The following is a 27,463-nucleotide window of genomic DNA, read 5'->3' as shown; positions in this document are numbered from 1 at the left end:
GACATAAAAAAAACGTCAAATCGACCACAGATTACATAAATGAGACATGAATAATTTATTTTTGAATGTTGGTAGATTGGCATGTGACAAATAATACAATCGCAAGTGTGTGGGCAGACTATAAGGATAAACAAACACGATTCATTCATTTCATTCTCATTCAATTCATTCGTTCAATTTAGTGTCAGTCACTGAGCGCCTATGTTGTTTCGTATTTTTGTTTTGCTTAAAATTAATTTGTTTATTTATATGTAGAGTGCTTTGTTTTCTGAATTAAGTCATGCAGGAAGAACACAGAAAGGCTATACAGCGCAATTTTGGCTCCCTCGTGGAACAGACAGATTTGGACGTCATTGTTTCAGTGCTCTACGAAAAAGGAGTCTTCTCTGAAGCAATGATAGAGCCTTACAAGGTATGTTTTCCCAAATTTATCTCTATATTGATTACCAATGAATAGCCTGTGACCGCCTGTGTACTTTTTAGGATACAACCAAGGACGTGAGGATGCGGAAGCGCGACTTGTACAGAGACATCGAGCGGCGCGGGCCCACGGCGTTCCCGAGCCTGCTGGAGGCGCTCACGGAGACGGGCCACTGGGACCTGGTGCGCGCGCTCGACCCCGACTCCAACCTGCACCCGCGCGACAAGCGGAACAAACTTGGACAGTCACAAAGTAGGTCTAACAAACGTTTTTTCAAAACCACTTGAAATATTTATATAATATATATAATTAATTAATATATATATTAAGTTTGATAAATTATGTAGAAAGTGCAACATCTGCTGAAAAACTTGTTGTAACCTGTCAAACACTCAAGTTGAGTACCTGCAGCAACTTGATAACATTCATCAATCATAACTTGTTTTGTATAAGTATGACTCATACATTCAAGGTAAGAGTGAATTAGGACAAAAATATGATTATGACAAGTACCTAGTCATATCCTTGAATTATAAGTAAGATTAGGATTACTAATTGCTGCTTTACACATGTAGACATTTTTTATTTTATCTAATTGAATGACAAACAATGTGTTTCAGGTATATCCATGCAGACACCGGACCCTAGTTTTGTTAGTCTGAAGCAATACAAAGAAGTTATTAAAAAGGAAGCAGAGACTCAGCATAGTAAGTACAATACAAACACATACATACATTTCACATAACTATATTGTTTAGTTTGTAGGTATTTATAGTTAATTAATAAATTCTTTAGTACACTTGACCCTATCTGAACATAAATATTCTACCACCTAAAGGTTGTCTTGAAAAAATCGCTTTTAGTGATAAGACCTCCTTTTTTGTACCTATGTGTTTATATTTAAGCTTTGTATAATCTATTCTTGTGTAAAGAAAGAATAAAGAATATTCTATCTATCTATCATTGGGTGTTATGTCACACCAGTTATGCATAGGATTGTTAAGCATTTTATAATTATTATTTATTTGTTTTACTAACACTACATAGAATAAGATAAATTGTTACTAACACGCTATGAACTATGTATTTTGGTCTGAAATCAATGATTTATTATTATTATTATTATTATCTACATATGCTATGTTTTCATTTTCATAATTCATAGATTTGTCAGTCATAAATGTAAGTACCTTCCTTATAAGTGAATTTTGTAGTGTATAGTAACAACTATCAGTTTTAATTAAGTAAGTACATGTTAATAGCAATCTTTATTATATTGTGGATAAGTAAGGTCATGGTCACAGAACTAGCAAGGTTGTAACCACAAAAAACACCAAAGCCAAATTCTTATCTCTTGACCACCATGTAAGTGAGACTTGCAAAAACAAAAACTATGCAACAAAGGTCCTATCGACTCCTACAATCCACTTAATAATTACATTCAACATTTTTGATATGAAACATTTATAAATACTTAATTCTGTTATTAAATTTCAGATGCACAGGCAGCAAAAATACCATACCCACATGATTTTAGCAAACCTGACAAGACTTCAGCAGAAATCCCACACATACATGTGGTCAAGTCTACTAAATTTCATGAAGAAGGCTTAGATGGTAAGATTCAATAATATTTTATGGACTCTTTTTATTATCATGGCAAACATATTATAATAACCAAAGAAAGAATACAATGAGTGTTATTACTTTACCAATTATTTCATACCATTATGTCTTCAGCCTTTTTTATCCAGCCACTACTGGTTACCTGTGTTGGTCCTTGGGAGACATATTATTGTCCAGCAGCAAAGCTATTATAGCGATATTAGCATATAACAAATTTTACACAGAAGCATTTGTAAACATAGTTACAAATAATTTGCATTTACTTATGCACCGTTTTCGAGATATAAGCGAAAAAACAAAAATTGATACCTTTAACCCCCCCTCCCCCTCCTCCCCCCCGCTCATCACCTAGGAGTCAGGACTTTTGGTACGTTAACAACCTGAGCCCCCTGAACAAGTTTCTTAAAAATCGCTTAGTTGCCTGCTCACGCACTCTATACCTCATTTTGGGTCAATTATTGACTGGACTATAACTCGGACTTATTGCTAATAAGCACTTACTAACACGCAATAACTCACCAGGCATCCCGCTGTACCGCACGCGCAGCCGGCGGCGCGGCGTGCTGATCGCGTTCAGCTTCATCGAGTTCAGCCACAACGTGGAGGAGCACCGCGCGGGCGCCGAGCTGGACTGCACCAACCTCAAGTACCTGTTCGACGAGATCGGCTTCGAGACCATCTTCTACAACAACTTGTCCAAGAAGGTCAGTGCTGTGGTCCTAGTAAATCGGAAATGAGGCGGTGTCAAACTAAAATTATATGTAGGTAAGTTTAATAAATAAAATAAAGAATGACGCTATGTAACTGGCGAATCATTTCACCACAGTGATAAACTGTAGATAGATACCCTCTGGTGTCTCGTGATGTGACTGTCACAAACACATAAGAAGATGTCAGTAAATTAATAACGTAATTGTAACGATTTTTTATTTATATTTCTTTTTACACCTACGTTTTATGACTTGTAGCACTGCGTGGAAGAGTCCTTTGCCAGTACGTCTAGTACCTATCTATATATTTTAAGTTAAAAATTCCATCTTTCATGAACCTACAACTCCCAACACATCAACTAACCAACATAAAACCCCCACCCCACAGGAGACAGAAGACACGCTGCGCAACCTGAAAGTGATCAAAGACTTGGAGAAGGGCTCTACCGAGTGCGTGTTCATCCTGGTGTCGTCGCACGGCTACGAGCGCACCCGCACCAGCGACACCGACATCCGCTGCAGCGACGGCGGACTCATCTCCATATTGAGCATTATAGAGCAGTTCAATAACAAGAACTTTCCCAGCTTGAAAGACGTGCCCAAAGTGTTCATCTTTCAGTCTTGCCGGTGAGTATTATATTCTTCCGGTATACCTGTACCTACACCAAGGGCTAGTACGGGGCGCATTTAAGACGTGACAAAAGTTTTGCATCGCGCTCTTTCACATCGCGTCGCCTCAAGAGCGAGCGTGACGGAGAACTCTTGTCACGTCTTAATAGCGACCTGTGCTACAAGGCCTGGCTCTCTCGAATGGAACCTGTATGAATATCCCCAAGGTCATGAAGGTTATGAAGGTTTCCTATAGATGTTTTCCTTCACTGTAGGAGTGATCGTATCAAACTCAGCCTTCGCGTTATCATTGTCACCACTCGTAAGAATTCCGTAATGCAGCAGGTATTAGGTATTGCACATTAACTACTCCATCTGATTGCTCTCTTTCCCCCCTCCAGCGGGTCAACCGACGAGCACATCTGGGCGCCGCCCCGGCCGCTGGCCGCGCCCCTCGCGTCCCCGCGCCTGCAGCACGACGGCTCGGCCCGCGCCCCCCGCGCCGCCTCCCCCGCCCCCGCGCAACACTACGACGCGCTTGCGCCGGAGAGATTGTATTCGGATATACTGATTGCGCACTCGACGCTGCCTGGTGAGTTGACATTGCATTATACTTATTATTATATACACCATTATTATTTCGTCGGGAGTTAAAAACTTTAGCTTTTTTTGTAGATAGTATATGTGTTTTCCCACTGCTGGGCAAATACCTCCCCTTTAACAAACTTTAGCTAAATAATGATTAAAGCAGTGTGGGTATTTATTTAGGAAATTGTAGCGAACTTTAACTTGCGTGATTTTTATGCTGTACAGCATAAGTAGTTTATTACAGTGGTCAGTCCTGCCTCAACGTAGAAAGCAGATTGCTGCTTTTTTCTTCAAGCTGAGTTATGCTTATATGGGATTGCTATTGCCACCAAGGCCGCCTATTGTTCATAGTTATTAGTATTATTTTACTATTTTCTTAAATTTCCCTCTTGTTGTCCAGGCTTCGTATCCCGGCGCGACCCAGAAAAAGGCTCGTGGTACGTGCAGGCCCTGTGCGAGGTGTTCGCGGCGCGCGCTCACGACTGCCACGTGGGGCAGCTGTTCACGCTCGTGGACACGGCGCTGCACCGGCGCTTCCACTCGCAGACCTCCTCTGTGGACCGCTGGGGGTTCAACAAGTTGTTGTATCTGCATCCCGGCCTGTTTGAAGACTGACCGAGAGCGGGTAGGTTGGAGGGGCGAAATGTTGGAAGGTAAAAGTGGGGGGTTTATGAGTGTTTGAATGTGGATCTGTTACGGTCAGCTTGTGGTATGCTGTTGATTGCCTTATGTTATCAGCTCTAACATCTGGACAGAAGTACAAACTAGTACTTATCGCTCTAAGTTTTCAGTTGGCTAATTCAGCGGGCTGGTGAATTACCAGTCCATGGTTCCACTCGAAAAGTTATAGCGTCTTAAGTTGTGGAAGAGTTAACATATTCAATGTAGGTTTTGTTGTAAAGTAAATACCGTCACAAATGTTACACTACTATACTTACATAATATTTTCATACTGCCATTGTTCACTGCCACTCGTTAAATGTAAGACTAAAATGAATATTTTTAAAATTTTATAAGTAAAATAATGTAATATGCATAGGTATCTGATGCTCAAAAAATAATTCCTGCCTATTTTAGTGGTCAGCTATGGCAATAATCATTACATTAGGAATAATTTATTAGAATATAATTTTATTGACTTAAACAGAATATGTATTATGTTTCTTATCCATTGCATGATGACAACATTGTAAAACTACTCCTCCGAAATCCAGGAGAAAGTGAAAATCTTACCTTATCATTTGTATTTTTAATTATAATGTGCTTCAGTTATGCCACAGAGTATTGATACTGTCCTGCAGGTTGCTTTCCTCCTGTTGTGGTAAATCTTCCCATTCCATAAGCAATTCTGAGTACGAGATTTCTCACTGTTTTTGTAAAGTAAACGCAATTAGTACGAAACAGTGAAAAAGCTCATGGTGCCACAGCAATTGGAAGATGAAAAATACGATTGCATAAACAGCAATAAGGTATGCCACGGGGGACGCGACTGTATCTACTGAGGGGCTCCCGCTATCAACTGTAGCACAATTTTGAGAGAAGCAAAGTGTCTGGTTGGTGTAAATCAAATAAGACTACTGTGATAAATAGCTTTGGTCTCAAAATGTTAGATGATAAAGTTACCTATTATTTTTTGATACTTGGATATGAGTAGTGAAAGTCCTCTTATGTTTTCATGTTAAATTAAAAAGTAATTGTTTTTTATCATAATGAATTAGCAAGTAAGGTCTATTGTTATATCTTATCTTCCAATACTGCATTTAATTCTTTACAAGTTTATATTTAATAGCTAATAAGTGAAACTGATTTTTATAACAATGAATAATTTATTTCACATTATTATGATCTTGTAAATAAATTTTTTAAATCTATTTTTACTGATTTTAGAAAATATACAAATTATCGATATTTTCTTGGTTTTATTGAGGGTTGAGGGTGATTCAAAGTTAATAGTTTCAAATGAATACTATTTATTAAGTAACGGACTTAACAATACTTATAAAAATATATATTACAAAAAATATTTAAAACTGATTTTAATAAGTAGAAGCTCACGACTGGTATACCTTTTACTTTTACCTTTACGGTAAATTACAGTCAAAATAAATGTTACCCATTTTTTTGTTACACTTTGATACATTAGAAATCATACCATTTGTGAAAAATAGGTATTGCTATGCAATATCAACGAAAACTTCAACTCCTTAAATGTCAAGTTCATAAAATAAATAATCAACAATATTAAGTTCAGCACATGAAAGTTATGCATGGCCTCCTGAAAGACTTAAATCGTACCCATCTTTAGGCACTGACATTAATATTTTATCAATAAACATTTTTACTTTCGGGCCTAAAGAAAACTTGAAAAGCCGAAGAAGTCCTTATCCTTAACTTTATCTGTACTTTTTATCCATAAAACATCCAAAAGGTATAGATTCTAACAGTCAATAACATTAGGAAGAGTTACGTTTATAAGTTAACAGCGTTTTTTCCTCAGTTACTAAGTTCACATATTAGTATAAGTAGTTTGAACGTTGGCAGCGGCGCGGTGCAAGCGGGGGGCGGGGCGCGGAGGGCTAGGGCGGGGCGGCTAGCGGTCCGCGGCGGTCGCCATGAGCGCGCTGAGCCGGCTCAGGTTGAGCCACGTGCGGACGCAACGGCGCGACCCCCGACTGTCCCCGTACTCGTAGCACTGATCAATTCCCTTAGCCTTCTCCGCACTATTCAACAACCCATAGCTTCCCAGTTCATTCGATATAAGAGCACCATACTCATTTATCTTCTCCAGCCAGCGCTGCATCGGGTTTATGAGGGAGCTCTGATACAACCAATTAAGTACTGACGTTTCCGACCACCATGACTCATACAGTTTGAGATCGCTGACTACCACAGTCTCGTACCACTTCCTGGGCGCGGTGGTCTCCTGGTAGCGCAGCCAGCGCGTGCAGCAGCGCAGCGCGTCCGACAGCGCCGGCTCCTCCAGCACGTCCTCATCACTCGTGTCTGTAGTCGCGTTATGAAACACTGGTAGCTCCGCGTTCATGTTGCTTGATATAACGCTAGAGTCTACGGTGGTCAGGGAAGCGCTTCTGGTGGCGGCCACGTATTGCAGCGTCGGTAGCCAGGCCTGCGATATGACGAGCGTGGAGGTGACGAAGGCCATGAGGCTGGAGACGTAGCTGAGGGTGAGCGCGAGGCAGGTGGAGGACACGGCGCGGACCAGCTCGGCCAGCAGCGCGGGCTCGCAGGTCGCAGCCAGGTCCGTGTACGTGAAGAAACCGCGCAGCTGCGCTTGCTTCAGCGCCACCTGCCGCTCCAGCCACCGCAGCCGCTCCTGGAACTCATCTTCACTCACGTATACCTTCCAGTCCTGAAAAAGTTATTATTTTATTATGTTTCGATCATTAAGTATGTGTTTTGGCAGTAACGATCGAGAGATTAGAATCGAGATCAAACTTACTATAGCATTAAGGAATTCAATTTCTAGTTTCTTGAGCTGCTTGAGGTCCATGCCGCCCGACACCGCCCACTCCGAGCAGATCACTTCGTCATCCTCCCCATCGTCTTGCAGAAATTTGTTGCCAACCATCTGAAAATACACATTTGAGTTAGTTTTAATAGTGCTAAAAACATCTGCAAACACCTTGTTATTGTGAATTCAACTGTTGACACAAATGTTACCATCAATTTATGTCAACCAAGTCAATAACTTTTTTCAAAACATATTCACTTAGCTTCAGCTTTACTAGAAACTGATACTGAAGGTTTCATTCAAAACCTAAATTTTATGGTGGCCACATTGATGCCATTGTGGCCCATATGCCTTCACATTATATTTGGGTATTTCTTATTCTTATAAAAAATACTGTCTTACGTAAGAATCGGCTAGCTGGAAGCACTCATAGTTGTTTGGTATGAATTAAAACAGTAAATCATATTTTTTATCATACAGGCAAGTTAATTATGCATTAAAATACATAAGCCTTGTATTTATAGATATCAATATCCCCCCCAAAATGTCACAGCCGTGCGATGTCCGCTCACCGAATTACTCAACAAAATATTTTTCTGGAATTAATTGGTGCTTTTTCAGACAAAAAATCATTATATAATCATTTTATATGCAATTAACTTATCACAATACATATATTTCACGTTGTTTAGCTAAGTAAGTTTAAACCAAAACCTTTCGTAAAGTTTGTCTGATGTTTTTTTGTCACAGCCGTGGCTCGAAATATTTACCCTTGAAAAAAGGGTAGAAGTTTGCGACACGTATCTGCTATAACTATATATTTTTCTGCTATATCAACACTGTATGACCTACCCTTTCTTGGCCGGCATGAATGGTGGAGTGTAAATGAATAAATTTTTTTATGTTTTATTTTATAAATTAACACTCTGAACCTGTCCAGCCAGACCGTGTTCAAGTTATATAAGGTAACCTCAACTGTATTGTCAGTTTGTTTTTTGTAATTTATAACTTAAACAATGTACTTACAGATATAAGTAACAAATTGCAAGAATAATTACGAATTTTAAAATAATGTCAGGCACGGTGCGAAAATGTCACAACCATGGCAGTCACAGCCATAGCTTTCTGAGGCCATGGTCGTGACATGTTTTAACATGTCACATCCATGTCGAACATGGATGTGACGTAACTACCTAATAAAAAAAAATAAAGTTATTCTGAAGGCACAAACTTTAATTTTATTTCTGTGAAAACTTTGATTTGGAATATTGAAAATGAGATTTACGCCATCAGTCATAAAGTCGAATTTTAAACAAGGAATTTAAATTGTCACAACCATACTTTTTCACACCTCATTTTCTACCCCTTGCAAAGCCTGTTAAGCTCGATTGAAGATATTAAAATTCATTATTTTCAATACACTTTCCAATAACATTAATAAAAAAAAAAGTTTTAAAAAAATAATTTTTTTTTGTTCTTTTTAAGAAATACCCATTTCTTAGCAAACATGGTTTTATCATCTTGGTGAAACAAGACTTATAAAACACACACAAAAACCAACAACTAACCAGAGAGACAAGGAAGAGATCAGCAGGGTGCGTGGCGGCGAGGTAGTCGGGGCTGCAGGCGTGCAGGCGCTCCAGGTACAGGATGGCCAGCACGAGCGCGCACGGCGACACGCAGGCCGAGCGCGCGATGCCGGCCGCCGCGTCCAGGTGCAGGCGCCGCAGCGAGCGCCCCCGCTGCGAGTCCGACCATAGCGAACATGAGATCTCTGTAAAGAGGGATGTAAGTGTCAGGGTTAGCTAGCACTTGTTGTAGGGGTGTAAGGTCCTATTGCTCACCATTGCTCACTCAAATGGAACCATTAACAATGAATGAAAGTTTCTGAATGAGTATGTGGGGTGGGTTGCTGAAGTAAAAGGGGGAAATGTTTTTGAACAAAGACAGAGTTTTATGGTACTAGTTGTCCTATCTATGGCCCAAGAATTAGCCAGTCTGATTATTGGTCAGAAACTGACTGCCCATGGTATATGTGATACAGTTGATACATCACTCTTGGGAAGACTCCTTACATGCAGTCCTCCAAATGATGTTACATACAGTTGGCTTGTGTGGATAACTGTGGATCTTTTCTATTTTGTTATGTACATAGCCATAGTTAACTTGCTTTTTTTAGCTAACAGCAAATACATGGATAATGGCATGGCCAGAAACACCCACTATTCATCCCACAAGCTGCTACTGACATGACACAGAATATTGTGTCACTTTTTTTGGTCATGTTAGGTGAATCACAATATACCTACTACTAAATTATATATTTGATGAATTATCACATACCAGTTACAGGAAGACTTAGACATGGCAAAGTAGGTAGTTGCCCATAATATAAAGTTTTGGAAATTCGTTTCAAGAACTCCTGATGGTCACCCATACTCTGTAAAACAAAGGTAATACTTATAATAAGCAGAAAAATCGGTGTCTACATACCAACACCGTGGCAATTGAATTCTTATAAGGTTTATAAATAAGCGTGACCACACGTTAAATCAACATGTTATCGGCCACGACGATGGCGTAGTTGAGTCAATAGCACATGCAGTGGTTAAACAAAGGAAATGAAAGTAACTTTTCAAGTGCGTAAGCCAGGCGCTTGCACTAGTTCGGCTCAGCTGTGCATGAAAAGAAAGTACGTATGCATTTCTCCAAAGGTTTGGGCGCGCGATAACGACAATGAAAAAAATACAGTATCACTGGTTTGACCATATGTTCTTACCTTAATTCTGGCTTTGGTTCCTTCCTTTCTTCGTTTAGATACATTAGACATACCTAATTCGGTGTTTTACTGTATCGCTAGATGTTTAGAAATTTTAAAAACCAAAATAAATAAAATAACCTACTCGAAGGAAAGGTGACTTTTTTTGAGGTTTTTTTAAAAAAAATTTAAACAAAGACAAAGAATGAACGAAAATTTTGGTCTACGCGAACTCATACATAGTCTATGATAATGGGCGAATGGCAAAAATATGACTACATAAATTGTTTATTGGTATTTTATCTTTTATAATCTTTGTCTTTGTTTGATATTATGTTAGTAAGAGAAGAAAAGATTAATGTAGAACCATTTTATTATCAATGTTATTTACGATCTAGTCTGTTGACATTATTTTGCCATGCGCGCCTGTATTCATTCAGTCATCATTGTTGATCTGTGATTTGATTTCTTTCTTGTGCTTCATTTCCAGCATTTCCTTCATTCACTCATTCAGTTGTCAAAGTTGTTGGACAATGGTCGCGCGGCGCTTTGGTTGAACTTATTTAGTAAAAAAAACGTAAATGTGAATAATAATAAACACGAATATTTTTTGTTACAATAGAGCCACTTTAGTGAACCAAGCATATTGTTTGATAATCGTGATAGCTAGCTTGTAAATATGCTAAATATGGGAAGCAAGGGGTTGCGTGCGGGCTTGTGTCAGTGATATTGATTTATTTTATTTCGCGTAAGAACAATCGAAAGTGATGTAGGTCAGTGCAAAAGTGATATAAATATACATACAAGATAAATGGGACAGACCTTGGGAGTCGGGGGACAGTGGAAATGATGTGAACTCAATATGAAAACCAAAAGTTTCCTCTTGTTTTCTACGTCTGTGTTCGCAACAAGTATATTTTTGATCGTGTTCCACACGCAGCAGCCGCAGTCGATACAGAGCATCGTCACTCAGACCCATCAACACATCAAGGACTTTCAGGTAATTTGCATTTTTTGCTCGTTTTTCGTAAGCGGTAGTGGAAGCCGGCCCGACGCCGGCGCCGGTGCGGAGTGTCGGCTTCGTCCAAACTTAGCTTATCTTCATGAGCACTTTCATGTTTATTACGAAGTAGCCACATAATTTTTCACAAAAATGCAGTTGCACCCCTCACAGGAGAAGCTGAAGGATGTGGAGCAGAGCACGCTGGTGGCGCGCGGGCGGTACTTCCAGCAGCTGGGGCTGGAGGGCGCGCTGGAGGCGTGGCGCAACGTGACCGCGCCGGCGCTGGTGTCGCACGCGCACGGGGACGGCCACGCCGCCGCCGTCGCCTTCATTCGCGCCGCCGCCCGCCTTCCCCACACCGTGCTCATGTACAACCTGGGACTCACTCCACATTCTCTAGCTGTGGTTAGTAACTATATGTGTGTTTACTTTTAGTATAGCAACTGCATAAAGAAATTAAATGACTTTCATAATAATAATTTATGTAAGTATGTTAAGTGTTTATCAAAGTCATTTAAAGTGCAAAATAACTGAACATAAATATTGACTATAAAAGCAAAAATTTACATGTGTGCAAGGCGAAGACGGAATAATTGTTTGGGACAAAGTAAAGCTAATTTTCATAACATAATGAGTGGTTGAGCAAACACAAGCCCTTGCTAGACTGGTTGTATTTGCATGCAGCATGTTGCATTCATGTTATCACAGATCCACATTGAATAACAAATGATAACAAAGATAGTACAAAGTGCCAGGCTGTAATAGTTAATTAGGTCCATTAATACATAATTATATGTATATGTAGAGAATTTTAATTATTTTATTCATAACTGGGCTGGTCATTTCATTGTGATTCATTGTTGCAGGTGTCCAACTACTGCAACTCATCCAAATGTGTCATCATGGATCTTGACCTGAGTGTGTTCCCGTCGCATGTAGCCGACCTCAGCATACATGCTTTTAGACCCATTATTATTCAGGTAAGTCTTTTAAACGAACTTTTGAACTTCATAGTATGATTTCTTTCTAATACTTTGCTAACATCTCATAGCTTCAACCATTGATCTAAACTAGTCTAAAGTCTTAGTAAAAAATATATTCAAATTATATTCACCTCCTTGTATAAGTGTGGCATGCTAATGTCAAAGATTAATTAGTAATGGGGAGACCTCTGTCCATAGTCAGATTAAATGACCGTCATCACTGCCAATTAAAAAGACTGCAATCATCACACTCATAAACAGACAACATCTAACCTTATGTACAACTCTTTAATGACTAATGAGCCATTCATACAATCGCATAGCAGAATAATAGCTTGGCAACTTACCGCATATTAATTCTGTAATGATTTATTCAATTACAAACTTAAGGCTCACATATAGGTATGATTCCAATCCCTGCAGTAGGCACTGCTGCCGCGGCAGTGTTTCTCCCCAAACATTCTCTATATGTTTGCTGTCTCGGCACGGTTCCCCTCATCTGGCCTAATCTTTATTGCCCTAAACTCGTTTCGCATACCTTGTAAGGTCTAAACTTTTTTGGTAGACTCATCACTTCGTCAAGACTTATGTAGCAGAAGACTCGTTTCGTCTAAAACTCTTTTGGCGCAAACTTGAAACACCTAAGTCTCGTTTGCTCTTATTGTTCGTATTGGTATAATCTTGTTTCTCCTAATATTATCTTTACAAATACTATATTAAGTATGTTTTAAATGTACAAATTGTGGTAGTTTTCTCCTACATCCCGAAAATTGCGATATTAAATGATCAAAATATCGAAAGTGAATGACCATTATAATTATTACAAACGCCATTAATCCCCATGGGATCGAAACCTAAAGATAGGTGCGACGACGAGCAAAGCGAGGAGGAGCGTGTTAGGTGCACATTATCGTCAAAAGCAAAGCGGAGCGCAGCGAAGCGGAGCGGAGCGTTTCCCACATAGCAGCCACAAATACAAGGCACCAGTTTGTGCTATGTAGGGAGACGCTCCATCAAAGTTAAAGCCAAACGAATATGATTACTTTATATAACCTATGCCATAGCATTATTAGGCTATTCAAGATTTGGCTATACCATTATTAGGCTAAACAAGATTATGCGAAATAACTTTTTACTAAAAGAGATTTATGCCATACGATTTTCGGCGAAACGAGATTTTGACCAAACGTTACTATGCAATACGAGATTAGGCAAATAAATCTTAGGCCAAAAAAGGTAGAACCGTCTCGGCATTGATGCCGAGAATGTTATCTCAATAAACCTATGAAGATGTATCGGATTCATAGACTTAACTCGGGAGTCACTCACTCATACTTTTACTGAACCATAAAATCGTCTAATTTTATAACATTTAATGGATCATTCACATAACAAGGTGAATATGAGTCTCCCGTACGCGGCGCACGCCAGATGCCGCCGGCCACGTGTTGGTCTCGGAATTCATATTTAAGCGTTATTTTTTCTTATAAATTGCTAAACACAACGCAACCAATCCTCTCTACATTATTTGGAAACATATAGCGCTCCCTGGGTGGGTCCTCCTTGGCATGCTCACTGCTCATAAAATCAATGGATGGTAAATTAATTAGAGCTCGATTTTATTTAGTTATGGCATGGCATGGTTTATCGTAGCTATGATACTTGTAGTGTATTAAATGTTTCATCCAATTTAGTAAAGAAACCGCTGATAGATCGAGTAAAGAAACTGAACAGCAGCATATTACGTAGGTAGATTATGTGTTTCGTAAAGTAGAAGATTTTTAAATGTACCTAACGCGGTGAAATGTAACCACCACTCACCATACCGAATTAGACGCTTAAAACAGTGAAGCATTTCGCGAACTTAAAGAGTGAAACATTCCGCGCGGCCACTGCTCAAAGCTCTACTTCACCGCATGACAACCGGTATTGCTAAAGCTATAAATAGTCGCACATAGCTCATAATACAATACTTGGCTTCCGACGCTAAGCTCTAATTAGTAACGGCTTGGGCTCCCACGCTCGACATCAACCTGTTCCACAAATGAGTCCTAGACTACGCCTTGTTCCGATGGTCCGTCTTGCGATAGGTATTCTGTTCGAAGCATTGAATAGATCCTACCTATTCAATGCTTCGAACAGAATACCTATCGCAAGACGGACCATCGGCATGTGATTATATGTAAGGAGTAGTGCGGCAAACACTGGTCATATTATAAGCGTCTTACCTGAGTTACAATTGACGATTGCAATCCTTAACGTTATGTTATAAACTGCTAGCTTTTCTCTCGAGCTTTGCTCAGCGGCAGAGGTGATGCGATCCATCGCATTTGACAAGATGGGTAGCACTCTTATCTAGTCTAGTTAATTTGTTGGTCCTGTAACAGCGATCCGGCTTATCCTTATCTACGGGTCGCTTCTCCATCACCCACCCCATGCACTTACTTCTAACAATCGCTTTAAAATTTCAGTTTCAGCTCTGTAACCCACATTTATTGTCCAGATGTTTTATAGCATTTTATTACCAGCTCTTAGTAAAATAGCTTTTTATTTGCTTTTTATGAGCAGTATAATGTCGATGGAGCTTATAATGCGACAAACGCAGACGTCGTGCTGGCTCGGAAGGCACTTTCGTCGTTTTACCGCATCATCCTGTTATTGTTACGTTGGTCATTTGCACGAAACTGTTGTCCTCAAATCACGACTCTTAATAATAACATTATTATAAAGTATCTATTGTTTAGTGTCTGTTGAACAGCCGGCCACATGCGCAGTGCGTCACGACCCGGCAATAATGTGCTATGTCCGGAATGTAACCTTTGATGTGGCTGGCTCTTTGTTATACACATCAGTAGTAGCGCGTCTGGTACGCACAGATGCTGCAGCACTCTCACTGCGCGGGGTAAACAGTAAACACTCCGGTCGTTAACGCAGGCGAGACGAATGTTGTATGTAGAGCGTCCACTGAGAGCTACATATCGCGTGATATTTTCACACTGTTATTCAGTGTTTATGAAACACTCACTATTGGCATTGTTGGCTCTCACTTGTCTGCGTACATTTCAATGCTAAGAATCGTGCGACGCGTGGTTTCTGAATTCCCCACTCTCTCGGAAGCTCGCCGGCAAGAGCTAGTAATATTATCTAAGTACTTTATAAATAAATATATCTTAATTAAGGATGCGATTATTTATGGATAAGATAAATCAATCCGTGAGTAATCGCTCACTTCGTACGTCCATGGATCACGAGGTGATAAAGAAACTTCTTAGGAACCCATCAGATTTTTCATTGTAAATGTCGATAACGTGAATAAAGTCGATAAGACCTTCTAACTTTTTTCCTTATTTATATTGTAAGATTTAAGTAGGTAATATTTGTAAACAATTGTAGTTATGTGACAAAAACAGGATGGCCTATATTTCCAACTAGTAGAGTACATTCTGACCTAAACCTGAAATACAGAAACCAAGGCGCTGTTCACCTAAAAGTTTTTGTTGGAAAGAAATTGCAGTGACCTCGCGTGCCTCGGTCACCCAGATAGAGAGTGCTAGCGGCCACCGTGGCTCCACGCCAACCTGGCTAATTTCAACTATTCTCTTATCACTTTGCACATATTAAACATTTGACTAACTCCCGCGTGATAACAGCGTGTTTGAACATCGCGACTGGTGCGGCGAATGTATAATGAGCCGTTTTCCTTGACAGCTGTCAGTTGAGCTTTTGGGTAAGCCGATAGATGGCGTGAAAACGCAGTGTACCAACTGTCAAAAATTACATAGAGAGCAAAGAGTACTAAACTCAGAATAAGAACTCACTAGTTGTGATTAAATGTCGGGTGGTAGCGCGAGCCATCCTTCCGAGGCTCAGACTGCATGTGGCTTGGGATAGTGCTAAGTATTCTGTGAATAGTTCTACCCACGCCGTCACGTAGTGTTCTTTTCTCTATGCGCGCCGTTTGAACGGGTGCTGCGTGCGAGAACTGATTTTCTATTTTTATTTATTGTATGATCCTAAATAAGATCCCAAAGAAATACTTACAAGACAAGATGAGAATGTGTGCCGTCGCAACTTGTAAAAATAAAGGACATCATAAATTTCCAAATGATGAAAGCCAGGCGCAACAATGGATTAAGGCGACTCGGATAAATGTGCGAAAAATTGATTGGAAACTGCGAAAACATTCATGGTTGTGTTCGGATCATTTCATACCAAGTGATTTTCATTCACGTAAGTAAGTTAAATCATTCGCGGTAATGTAAATTAACCATTGTTACATAACATGATATATTATGTAGGTAGGTACCTACCTATCTAACATAAGCACTCAAACAGGTAGGTAGAGTTGCCCAACATGACCCACCAAGTCAGGGATTAAATTCATTAAAAAGGATTTGAGCTGCATGTAGGTACTTATAGCTTTTCACATTTTATATGCACTAGGTTGCTTGCTCAGTCAGTACCTGTACCTATATTTATCATATAACTTAACGGCTGTACGCACAATCGCACTGAACGCTGAAGCAACAGTGACATCGACATCATAGAGAAAATAATACTACAATTCTACCTACCTATAGTGCCACAATCTTATCTGTTCCGGTGGTCAAAATGTGCAACTAACGAGACGTCATTGTCAAACGTCATTTCATACTCTGTGCGTTATTTGAGTTGTCAATTTCTGCGAAGAGGCTGACGCTACGTTATTTAATTTGTTTTGTGATTTTCTGCGTGAAAATAATGCCGAAAGCGCTGAAAAGTGATGCAAGAAAAGTAATACTAGATATATTGGCTTTTATGCAGGAAGAATAACGTATTCAGGCGCCTTTAATTCCGTTTGAAAAATTGGAAGAACGAGTTGCAGCAGCTACAGGTTAGTGTTGCCAAATATGACGAATAATTTTACCCATATACTCACACGTAATTTTATTAATATTTTCACCCCATCCCGTGCCCCAGCAGTGGGGACGGGATGGGTCATAATGAAAAGTATATAATCTTTATTTTTCTTTGATTACAGGTGACATGTCACTTTAAATCATAGGCAGTATACCAAGAAGAATTTCGCGCACCTGCAGCGATTTTAGACGAAATAATGATGATTAATGACATGTTCTCCCAACCTATCAAGGGTTGGCTGGGAGAAATTGCTTTTTGGCAATTAGCCTTTGTACATTGTCTGAATTTCTTTTAATTTTATGCTCTTATTTCTTGTTATTTTATACAATTTAAAATAAAGTGTTCATAAATAAATAAATAATAATTAATAGTTTTTTTTTAAGTCAGTCTATCTCGGTATTTCCACGATCCACAGATCTGATATTACCTATACCATTGTAATCTAGATTTAATCTCCTATATCAGAACATAATTAAAGCTTATTTTATTTATGTTCGCCGTGTACAAATTTTCCATAGGTACAACAAATGTCGTTTGATATATAATATCCTCTTTCATTTACTTCTTCTTCTTCTTCTTCCTTGCCTTATCCTTATTTAGGGTCGGCTTTGTTGGTCATGTCACGCCATTTTACCCTATCCTCTGTCATATCCTCATTCACTCCACACTCTCTCATATTTTCTTTCACGCAATCAAGCCACGTCTTTCTTGGTCTTTCTCTCTTGCGCCTTCCTTCGGGTCTCATTTCCAACACTTTCTTTGTCACATAATCATCTTCTCTTCTCATGACATGCCCAAACCAAGAAAGACGATGGCTTTTCATCTTCTCCACTATAGGAGCCACTTTCATACTTCCCCTTATATACTCATTTCGTATTCTATCTTTTCTTGTAACACCACACATCCATCTCAACATTCGCATCTCTGTCACATGCATCCTTTTCTCATCGCATACTTTGGTTGCCCAGCACTCAGCCCCATACAACATCACCGGCCTTATGACGCTTTTATATATTTTGCCTTTCATTTACTATCGACCCAATATTTTGATTTATCTATACTTTTGAATGTAAGTAAGTACCTAATTATAAAATAGGCAATAGCAGAAATGCATTGTCGTTTAAACCACAAATAGGCAAAATTTAATCGATGGCACCACTGGATTAGATCACAGCGAAGCCGTCACCGGAACAGATAAGATTGTGGCACTATACGTCACTTTCACATTTCGTTAGCCTCACAGAATAACATATTGTGATCTGAGTGTGTTCTGAGGGTTTGAAAGTTGGTACAACCCCAGACAACGCCATCTATTTCTCCAAAAAGGAACTTTTTTTTTTTTTAACAAACGCCTCATTAGCTAATTGAGGTGACATTATAGGAGGTCAGGATTGTTTTACTTGATTATCGCGACTCGTAAGCTATGAGGTGCTACTCGTTATGTGTAAACTCGTGATCCAAGCGATCTCGGACAACGACAGCCCATCGGAATAGGAATAGCATCATATGAGCGGGCTAGCACCGAACATATTATTATACGAGTATTATGTAAAATCGGCTTTAGCATGCATGAGGCAATATTTGGACCAAATCATTTAAATAGAGTTTTTTGTCACATTAAAGCACTTGTACCTAATGATAGGTGTTAACAGTTTATCCTCGCCATTTTTATGTAAGTAGTATGTTGTTATTGTATGTACAATGGAAGGTCGATGCTTTGTTGTTTCCTGTACGCACACTCTACACTCGCTGTGTTTCCCTTATCTTTATCATCACATAACATGGTAGCTAGTTGTAGTCGGACTCCAATAGTGGCGACAAGTTTCAGTTCATATGTGAGTCACAGCGCCCTTAGCTTGTATATTATGTGGGTATGGCTTTCCATGAATACGAAGTTGACTATTCGTTGAAGTTACTCCCCCGAGCTATTTCGATCTGCTAAGATTTTAATGAGTTAACGATACTGAACAAAACGATATAAATATTGAAATGAAAAATGGACCGTTCTAAGATTCTACCGCAAAATATACCTCACGTTAATCTACAACAGTTTTATCGCTGCCTGTTGTGTATTACGAAGCGTAGACGAGCATAATTGATTTATTTATATTTACCTGCAGTGTATAACAACATATATACCTAGACGTACTTGTCTGCTTTTTATAGCGCCACAAAACTACCTAAGTAGGTGATAAAAAAGTGTTCGGTGAGGTGAACACGAGGACAGAGGGGAGACGGGGGGAAGTAAACTTTAGTATTATTACCAGTAAATCATCAGAACAACTGGCCCTAACTTCTAATAGACAAGGTCCTCCACACTGCTGCTGGTCTACATAGCTCAAGTCTTGGAACTTCATCGTGACCATCAGATTCAGTCGCAGTCAATGATCCACCGCAGGTCGTAGGTAGGCATCTCCTATAATTACTTTCAGAATAATATATAGTGCCGAGATAGCGGAGATGTCGTCTAATCTATACAAATAGCGCACGCACTTTGTTCGTATGGTGTGACGTCAATCTAAGAAATCTAGACATCGCCTCGTTAGCAGTTACATCCCACACAATATTTTTGCTTAAATAAATTTTACCACAACGGTCTTTGTTATTGCTAAGTACGTGGGTGCCTGCACTCGGTCGCTCGCTATGACGTCACAAGAAGTCTAGATTCAATTTGCAGCTGGGGTAGATCTCGAACAGAGGAATGCAGCGTGGGACGCCGGCCGGCCGCCTTGGACAGGTAGCCCGAGGTGGGTGGGTAAGGATGGCAGGAACATTTGTAGTGCTCCTTAGGAAAGGCCTATAATTCCCAGCAGGCGAATAGACGCTTGTTGAGTAAATCTGATCAAATATTATGCATTGCAGGATAGGTGCTCAGGCATAACACCTCATCTAACCTGTTTTTCCACAAGTTGGCCTTTGGCATATAATTCTGTAATTTAGATCATAAGGAAATCTAGTCATTTGTCTGCGGCATCAAGGTCACTCCGCGTGATCATGACTTCGCCCACTTCACATAAAAACTAGATTCTTTAGTGTGTGTGTAATGTGAGACAGACTTCTTACATTCAGTCTGAACCCGCCAAAACATACATAAAAATTATCTACAAAAATAGTAATGATGCAATTACGTTCATTCAGTACGCAACATTCCGATAACCAGTGCTATTGCACTGAAAACACCCACTACAAAATACTCGATTCCTTCCATATATCGACAGACACAGTTTTTCCATTAAACTCGAGGTGACTCACATTGCGTGTTGTCGGCACTTCAGCGTTAATCTGGCAAATTCACAAACGCACATGTTACACGTGTTAGATAGCCCATCAGTTCCCGGTATTACATAGACAGTATTACAGTAGTATTTTATGCCTATCATTCGGACGAAGCGTTTCGTGTACAAGAAATATTGTCGATATTCACTATTCTATGAATTTATGATAAAATCATTGATATCTGATAAAATATTGGGGATACCAAATACCAAACCGCAAACATTGCGCTCGTCCCCTCTTTCCTTGCAATTAACGTACATTGGCAAGTGTATCCAATATCAGGCCTGATTCAGGAAGGAAACATAATCACACTACATGTTAAGAAACCAAAGAGAAATTACAACGAAAGTTATGTGAATACCTTTACCTATTAGGCCACTTTCTACAGCCCGACGTCAAGACAGTAAAAGGCACATACTCGATCTTGTACGCAGTTTCTAGTTTCCTTGACTTTAGTGACAATTAAGTCTCCCAAGAAAATTAAATAGTGTAGCGAGTAATGAAGCTGTCCTCTTGTCCGCAGCACGCCCTGAGCCGCGTGGGCGGCGTGATCTTCGCGGAGAGCGGGTACCGCTGGGGCGGGTCTGGGCGCGCGCTGGCGGCGCTGTGGGCGCGCGCGGCGGCGGGCGCGGGCGTGCTGGCGTGGCCGCGGCGCGCCGCCGTCACGTCGCTGACGCACCCGCGCATGTTCCACTACTTCCACGCGGCGGCTGAAGACTTCCTGTTCGTGCAGATGCTGGACGTGTCCCGCGTGCTGGTGGCGGCGCGCCCCGGCGTGCCCGAGCTGATGAAGGCGTGGATACAGTGCGCGGTCACGCTGGATTGCATCATGCCGATAGGTAAGCGGTTTTCAAAGTTTTCTTTACATTATTCTGCTGGCGACACAAACCCGAAAGGGTAAGTATACTTAACAGTGAGGATTCACTACTTTGCTCTGTACTTACATATAAATAGATAAGGGCCTTAAATATTAGTATTTTTATTTCTTTTCCACGGTCAATTCTCAGCATTATAAGCATTGGAGGAGTTCGATATTTTATGTCTAGATAATATAGAAACAATCATGTTATCGGTGACCGTTAGTAGAAAGGCGATAGTTGTTCACAAACCTCACTAAATAGGGCGATATATCGTGGGTCCGTATGCTTTTAGGGTGTTTTTATATATTTTTTCTTTGTCTACGCGCGTATAACTAGGAAATATACGTAATAGTTATGTAAGTTAGCAATTGAAAACCAATAAGTTATGTTTTTCTACTTCATACCTAATAGGATTTGATTTATTATGTTACTTGCGGTTTAGGGCAGACATTCGATACGTCTGGCCGCAGCTACGTGGTATAGTGGTTACATTAGAAATGTTGGATCGAATATCACTGTTACCAATGCCATGATTTCTACAGAAGATAAATGATTCTTATAGATGGTCATATGTCTCTACCAACCATATCGTAATCAGTGTAGTTAACATACACACAATTTTTACAAGTATAGTAAAAAAATACATAATAAGTATAACACAGAGTAGGTAATAAGTATAAGTAATAATTTTATTCTCCACAACATAATATCCATAAAAGCAACCTAGTTTCCACAAGTAGTTCCTACACACGGGTCAGCGATAGTTATTCTAGTATCAGATAAGATAGCGGCCCTGCATTGTTGCGACACTCGGGTAGGAAGCGATGTGGACATCGACACAGCGACACACGAATAAGGCGTGAAACACTGCGGCTGTCAATCACTATGTAAATGGTCGGGCAGGAAGCGCCGGGCGACGGCCGACTGCTTCTAGACGTATTGATCGCCGAATATTGAATTAGACACGAGTGTAGGTTGGGTGATTAGGTGCGATACGATCGCGTATTAAATATGTAACGCACACGGCTTGCTGTGGGTTGATAACAACATTTGATGGACGACGGGAATTCTAGATAAATCTATGTTGTAAGATTTTACTTTTAAATATTGAATGCCCTAGTTGTTCAAACCTCGTATCGCTTATTACGTTACAACACCGCCTTATTATCAGATAGAACAGGCTAGATCATTGAGCTGTGCTAACTTTAACGTCTTTCAAGGAATTTTCAGAATCTGTATAGATAATCTATTGTGATTATCGGGTAAAAAACGGTGAACTACTGTTATGGTATAAATTACAAATTGTAGGTATGATGTTAAATCCGTAGGTACGTTTGTTTACGTAACACTATGCAAATCATATTTGGTATTTTCCGTTGAACGTCGAAAGGATTTCCATTATCTAACCAATATCATCAGTCAAGCTCATAGTCATATTCCTCTCCCAAACATCCATACATGTGTCTTAAGCTTAATTTAATATTTGTCCTATTATCCTCCACAGGTGCTCAGTCGGGCGGGTGTCGGTTCGACAAAAAGCCGCAGTACCGGTACTCGGGCTGCCACGGGCACGACGCCTCCGCGCTCAGCATCATCCTGGGCCAGCGCTTCGGCTTCGAGGAGGCGGCGTACACGGCGGGCGGCGACGAGTGGCGCGCCGTCGACGACGCCACGGCGCGGCGCGAGTATGATGATCTGCTGCGGAACTCCACCGAGGCAGACGCCAAGACGGAGAGAACAGAGCCCGCGCCCGCCAACTCCTGAACGGGAAGTTTATGACAGATTGAGTACTGAACTTTATCACGTGATATCAATGTAGATACACTTGTTTTGATAGAAAAGGTTTTGTCGGCGGTTTCGGTTTAGTATGTTTGTTTTTTAAACCAAACGCTTGTAGGATTGAGTGGCGAATCAACACACTTTGTTCTGCTCTAGGTGCCGCTGATCACATCTTGCCTTTCTCTTAGTCGAATGATACTGCTAACTATAATTATTTATTATCAGTTGACGTTACGATGTATAATAACTTTTGATTCGGACTAAATTGATTGTTATAAAGGCTATAAAAGTTATCGCGTGCGGCATGGCGGCTATCGAAGCGAGGAGCTGGGAAGGTGCAAACAATACAATAATCCCACGGTGCGATTTTCCTTATCAATAAATCTATAGTTCACACGGAGACGCTCTCGGCCCATCTTGCCGCCAGGTCGCCTATTGTTAGTGTTTCAAGTCACTACCAGATTGACTGTTTTATTATTTATTAGCGTCAATAGATAGATACATAAACGCTAAACGGAACTTTACATTGTATAGGACGACTGGGTTACGGTATAAGCAATATAAGTAGATGTCGTTTCGTCGTGCTACGCACAAAAATACGGCTTTGATGTGCCTGTGTGTCAGTTAATACAGATGAGTTCTAGCCATGTGATCAGCAGGCAAGACTACTTAGCAAGTCGTAGTGTACGCAGGCAATAAGTACTGACTGTGAACGTAGTGTCACCGCCGGCGGTGACTAGGCTGGCAATTATCTACAAGGCGACACTCGTACTTATCGCGACTTGATTACTCCTTGTAGGTTCCATCAGCTGTCACTACGCGCATTATAATAGATTTGTCTGAACATACGTATACTTCAGCCAATTTGTACAGTCGTGTATATTTGTAGAATTTGTCTCAAATGCTCATATTTAATGTCAATTTATTTCGAGATGCGTAATCGATGTACTCTTTAGTAAAATGGCAGTGTTCAAACCTTACAATCCTTTATTATTATTTTTATAATTTGATGCACAACGCTGAGATACTCATACAACATTAGTATTTGTATATTTTAGATTATGTTTTGTAGCGTATTGTTTAGTAGGTTTGATTGTGTTGTACGTGCGGTGGATGCGGCTGGTCCCCCCTGCTCGTGGGTCGGGAGCCCCCCCTGTACTGGGGGGCGTCCCCCCGCGGGGTGGTGGGGGGTGACGGTGAGGTTGTGATACGTTTTATCAGTTCCGGATTAATTATTATTTGAGTGTCATACGTTATTGTGAATTTCAAATGTGATATATAATATTAGTTTAATTTATAGTATAAAATGTTGCGGCTGACTTTAGCTCTGCTCTGGACGCATCTGGACTCGGCGTGAAAGCTTATTTATAACAATTTACCTCCTACTTTGTGTATTTCATTTGTATTGTGGCCGGACACATTTGCTACCTCCGAACGCTTAATTTTTGAATCATGTACTAAATTGTAATTCTTAATATTGATCTGACCAATTTTTCACTTGTGGCTTTGCTAAGCTGGAGTCCGGAGTGTCCCGGTGACGTCACTACGCGGCGGCGTGACGTCAGAGCGGGTCGGCCGCGGTGTACAGTGCAAGTGCATGTCTAGTCGTCACCTACCAAATAAGCAATTCCAATATGGCTGTTACGCGCCGCTCGGCATTAGCGCGCTGAACCTGCGCGGTCCTCCAAACTAGTTGTAGCATTATCGTAACATACGTTTTGGCATAATTAAATTGACATAAGTACTGAATGAATTTGATCTCTATGCGGTGGCATTAAGGGTCATTGTGACTGGTGTACAGGGGCCCGAGAGAAGGCAGCTATTGTATTATAGATAAGGCACACGGCATCTCCCTGCGATGTCGTGCTCTAGTTCCGTCAATTTCGTTAGATGTTCAACTTAGGTAGATAATATTGAAACAGTCCGTGAGCTCATAGAATAGGGTTCAGCAGAGACCTCTCCCGACTTGGTAAAGGGTTTTATTGTGCTTGGATTCAATAGGAAACTGATTATACCTGTTGAATAATAATCTAGGAGCTCGCAGACTGGTGTTGCATTGCGATGCGGTGCAAGTAGATATGTAATTTGATACCCGCCTCTGGCTGTTTTGATAAACATTTTGGAAATGATCTAGTGACGTAGCCGGTATCGCGGCGAAACCATTGAGAAAGAAACACTAGCTAAAGTTGCATAGCTCTTAATATTACTCATATTTTAACAATATTACTCTGATATTTCATATTGTAAAGAGGTATACTTACTTAATCATGTAAAATTTTAGAACAATTTGTCGTTGAACTGTTATATTAAAACATTATCTTAACGGGTGCATTTTGATGAGAAACACTGCAAAAATTTTGGTTGCGTGAAATGTGGTGAAGTGTTTTAACCTCGACTCCTATGCAAATATTCTAAACAAACTGTAATTAAAGCTATTATATTTTTGATGTTTTTATAGTATGATACGACCAATAAAAGCTTTGTAACCACTTTTCCCCCGCGGCCCGGCGGCGCGGGTCGCGGCTTCAACTATAAACGCTTTATGTTTTTAAATGCATCTGTTTTTGTAAGCTACTGCGCGCTTGTCGCCTGAACCCTATTTTTGTACTATTTATTGGCAGCTCGTCCTGCACTCACTTCAACAGTCTCCGAAACGTTTCGATTGATAGAATAATATCTACGTGATAAATAGATAGCACACTAGGAACCGACTCATAAATTACTTGTTTATCTGTAAAATATCAATATTATATAATAAAATTATAGGTTGTCTGTACAAAAATTGTAAAAATCAACTGGCTGTCGGTACCTACTGCGGCCGTAGTGAGACGAACAAGCAATATGTACATACTCGTGTAACTCGTGTTATTATGTGATACTACAGCCGTCGGCGGCGAATCAAGACAATTCATGTTACGTCTTCCCCGAGGCCCACACTCCGCCGATGAGAATGAAGATTTTTAAACTCATTTTATTCACTCATGTCGTCTCCGCTAAGCTTCGGTGGAAACCGCTAGGCGGATGTATGAGGTGCGCAGTGTGCAGCAATATATTTGTTATTGACCCGCTTCGGACATCTCCGCGTCGGTGGAGTGTGGGCCCTACTCTGTGTTGTCGCCCTTCTCTGTCAACCCGGTAGGTAATAAATCAAAATATCTTGACTGAATACGCCCGCTCTGAAAACAAAGTAACATCTACTGTTGAACTGTTTACATTTCAGACGTTTTTATTGTGGGTGCAGAGTTGGGTTGTAAGTGTGCAGTCAAGTTCAATATTAAAATTATATTTTAACATACCGACATACCTATAATAGGCCCAAGTACTCAAGTACACGGAGGCCACACATTATTGACCTCGGCTGTACCGACTGTGTATGAATGTATTGTACATAAATAAGTAACTAAGTAAAGTTAGGTTCCAAAGTTCTTCTCAGCAATAATTCCGGCAGATTTTAAGTAAATGTATAAACATACGAATTATATTCCAAGTTTGGAAACGAGGGAGCATTTATCCGCGAGCACAATTATTTCACTTTTGTTTTGTACGTTGAACGAGCCCACTCTTGTGTAAACAGCAAGTTGTGCTTCATTTACATGCGCATATCTCTTATTGATAGTGAGAATTATTTATTAAATGATGATTGAATTAACCTCCACTGTATTATTGCTTTACCCACCTACCCTTTCAAACTTATCAAATTTAAAGTACTTGTAAAAGTAGTAACTATTAAGTAAAACAACAATATAGTTTTAATACATTATTTTTATTCATTTATTGATCTAATAGGACCTATAAAAGTTGCATTAAAATTATTAAAATCACAATTCACAAAAATATCAGACAACATCAACTAGGTACTCTGTATAGAATTTGTATAAATTATACTCTGGTATTGTACAACTATTGTACTCTAACACATAACGTACTTTCTTTATAAGAAGCCACTCAAGTATTGCAGGAATTAAGCTTAGGCCATTGTTTTACAAAGTGTATCATAATTAAACTACTTACCTATTTATATTTGTTCTTAAAATTAAATTGTGCCTTGACTAGATGGTTCAAAACATTATATAACAAATATCGGATATTGAGGAGCGATCAGATGCTGGATGAGGTTTACAAGATGTTTCCAATTAACGCAGCTATCATAATAAATTAATAATGTAGCTGTTGTTCGCTGGATACTGCGGTCCTGCTTTTCCTAACTGAACTAAAAAGAGTCATCCAAGTTACAATCACAGTATATTTAGTTTAATTACGTAAGGAATAAAGTCTTTGCACTAAAAACACTATAATACCTACCTTGTGAAGCCACTCATGAGTACGATACTAACTAAATAAACATTAATTTCCCAATTCTACTGAAAATAGGAATAAATTATCTGAGCTTGCATACAGACGAGCACCTAACAATAGCAAAATCAACATTTAAACAAGGTTACTACTTTCATAATAAATAACATTTAACTGCGTAACTAA

General features: G+C 39.9%; 3 protein-coding genes across 4 annotated transcripts; 2 read left to right on the top strand and 1 right to left on the bottom strand.

Annotated features, from left to right (window-relative positions):
• The first annotated feature begins 162 nt into the window (after positions 1-162).
• Positions 163-6,052, top strand: LOC105386930 (caspase Dronc). Its single transcript, XM_011557584.3, has 8 exons — positions 163-412; positions 484-673; positions 1,042-1,128; positions 1,919-2,038; positions 2,570-2,751; positions 3,146-3,384; positions 3,768-3,958; positions 4,355-6,052. Exons 1-8 carry the CDS (start codon positions 281-283, stop codon positions 4,567-4,569), a joined length of 1,356 nt encoding a protein of 451 aa, XP_011555886.3. The 5' UTR covers positions 163-280; the 3' UTR covers positions 4,570-6,052.
• Positions 5,908-10,374, bottom strand: LOC105386929 (protein CNPPD1). Its single transcript, XM_011557583.3, has 5 exons — positions 10,206-10,374; positions 9,770-9,866; positions 8,995-9,200; positions 7,415-7,543; positions 5,908-7,324 (listed from the first exon to the last, which is right to left on the bottom strand). The coding sequence occupies exons 1-5, from the start codon at positions 10,254-10,256 to the stop codon at positions 6,545-6,547; spliced, it is 1,263 nt and encodes a 420-aa protein (XP_011555885.3). The 5' UTR covers positions 10,257-10,374; the 3' UTR covers positions 5,908-6,544.
• Positions 10,375-10,681: 307 nt separating this feature from the next.
• On the top strand, positions 10,682-26,634 carry LOC105386958. 2 transcript variants are annotated; one of them, XM_038117517.2, is made up of 5 exons: positions 10,682-11,184; positions 11,359-11,592; positions 12,054-12,167; positions 20,869-21,184; positions 22,710-26,634. In XM_038117517.2, exons 1-5 carry the CDS (start codon positions 11,047-11,049, stop codon positions 22,967-22,969), a joined length of 1,062 nt encoding a protein of 353 aa, XP_037973445.2. In that variant the 5' UTR covers positions 10,682-11,046; the 3' UTR covers positions 22,970-26,634. The 2 variants fall into 2 exon arrangements, with proteins under 2 accessions (XP_037973445.2, XP_037973444.2); XM_038117516.2 differs by having other exon boundaries at positions 10,683-11,184; positions 11,344-11,592.
• The last annotated feature ends 829 nt before the right edge of the window (positions 26,635-27,463 follow it).

The sequence above is a fragment of the Plutella xylostella genome, chromosome 10, assembly GCF_932276165.1.
Source record: "Plutella xylostella chromosome 10, ilPluXylo3.1, whole genome shotgun sequence".
NCBI lineage: Eukaryota > Metazoa > Arthropoda > Insecta > Lepidoptera > Plutellidae > Plutella > Plutella xylostella.
The sequence above is the reverse complement of the archived record's forward strand: the minus strand, read 5'-3'. Positions and strand labels throughout refer to the sequence as shown.

Coding starts and splice junctions, on each gene's coding strand:
- LOC105386930 (XM_011557584.3), top strand. CDS start 281: ATGCAGGAAGAACACAGAAAGGCTATACAGCGCAATTTTGGCTCCCTC. Junction 1,129..1,918: donor GGAAGCAGAGACTCAGCATA/GTAAGTACAATA, acceptor ATTAAATTTCAG/ATGCACAGGCAGCAAAAATA. Junction 3,959..4,354: donor TGCGCACTCGACGCTGCCTG/GTGAGTTGACAT, acceptor CTTGTTGTCCAG/GCTTCGTATCCCGGCGCGAC.
- LOC105386929 (XM_011557583.3), bottom strand. CDS start 10,256: ATGTCTAATGTATCTAAACGAAGAAAGGAAGGAACCAAAGCCAGAATT. Junction 9,201..9,769: donor TCTAAGTCTTCCTGTAACTG/GTATGTGATAAT, acceptor CCCTCTTTACAG/AGATCTCATGTTCGCTATGG. Junction 7,544..8,994: donor ATCTCTTCCTTGTCTCTCTG/GTTAGTTGTTGG, acceptor GTGTATTTTCAG/ATGGTTGGCAACAAATTTCT.
- LOC105386958 (XM_038117516.2), top strand. CDS start 11,047: ATGAAAACCAAAAGTTTCCTCTTGTTTTCTACGTCTGTGTTCGCAACA. Junction 11,185..11,343: donor AACACATCAAGGACTTTCAG/GTAATTTGCATT, acceptor ACAAAAATGCAG/TTGCACCCCTCACAGGAGAA. Junction 12,168..20,868: donor TTAGACCCATTATTATTCAG/GTAAGTCTTTTA, acceptor TCTTGTCCGCAG/CACGCCCTGAGCCGCGTGGG.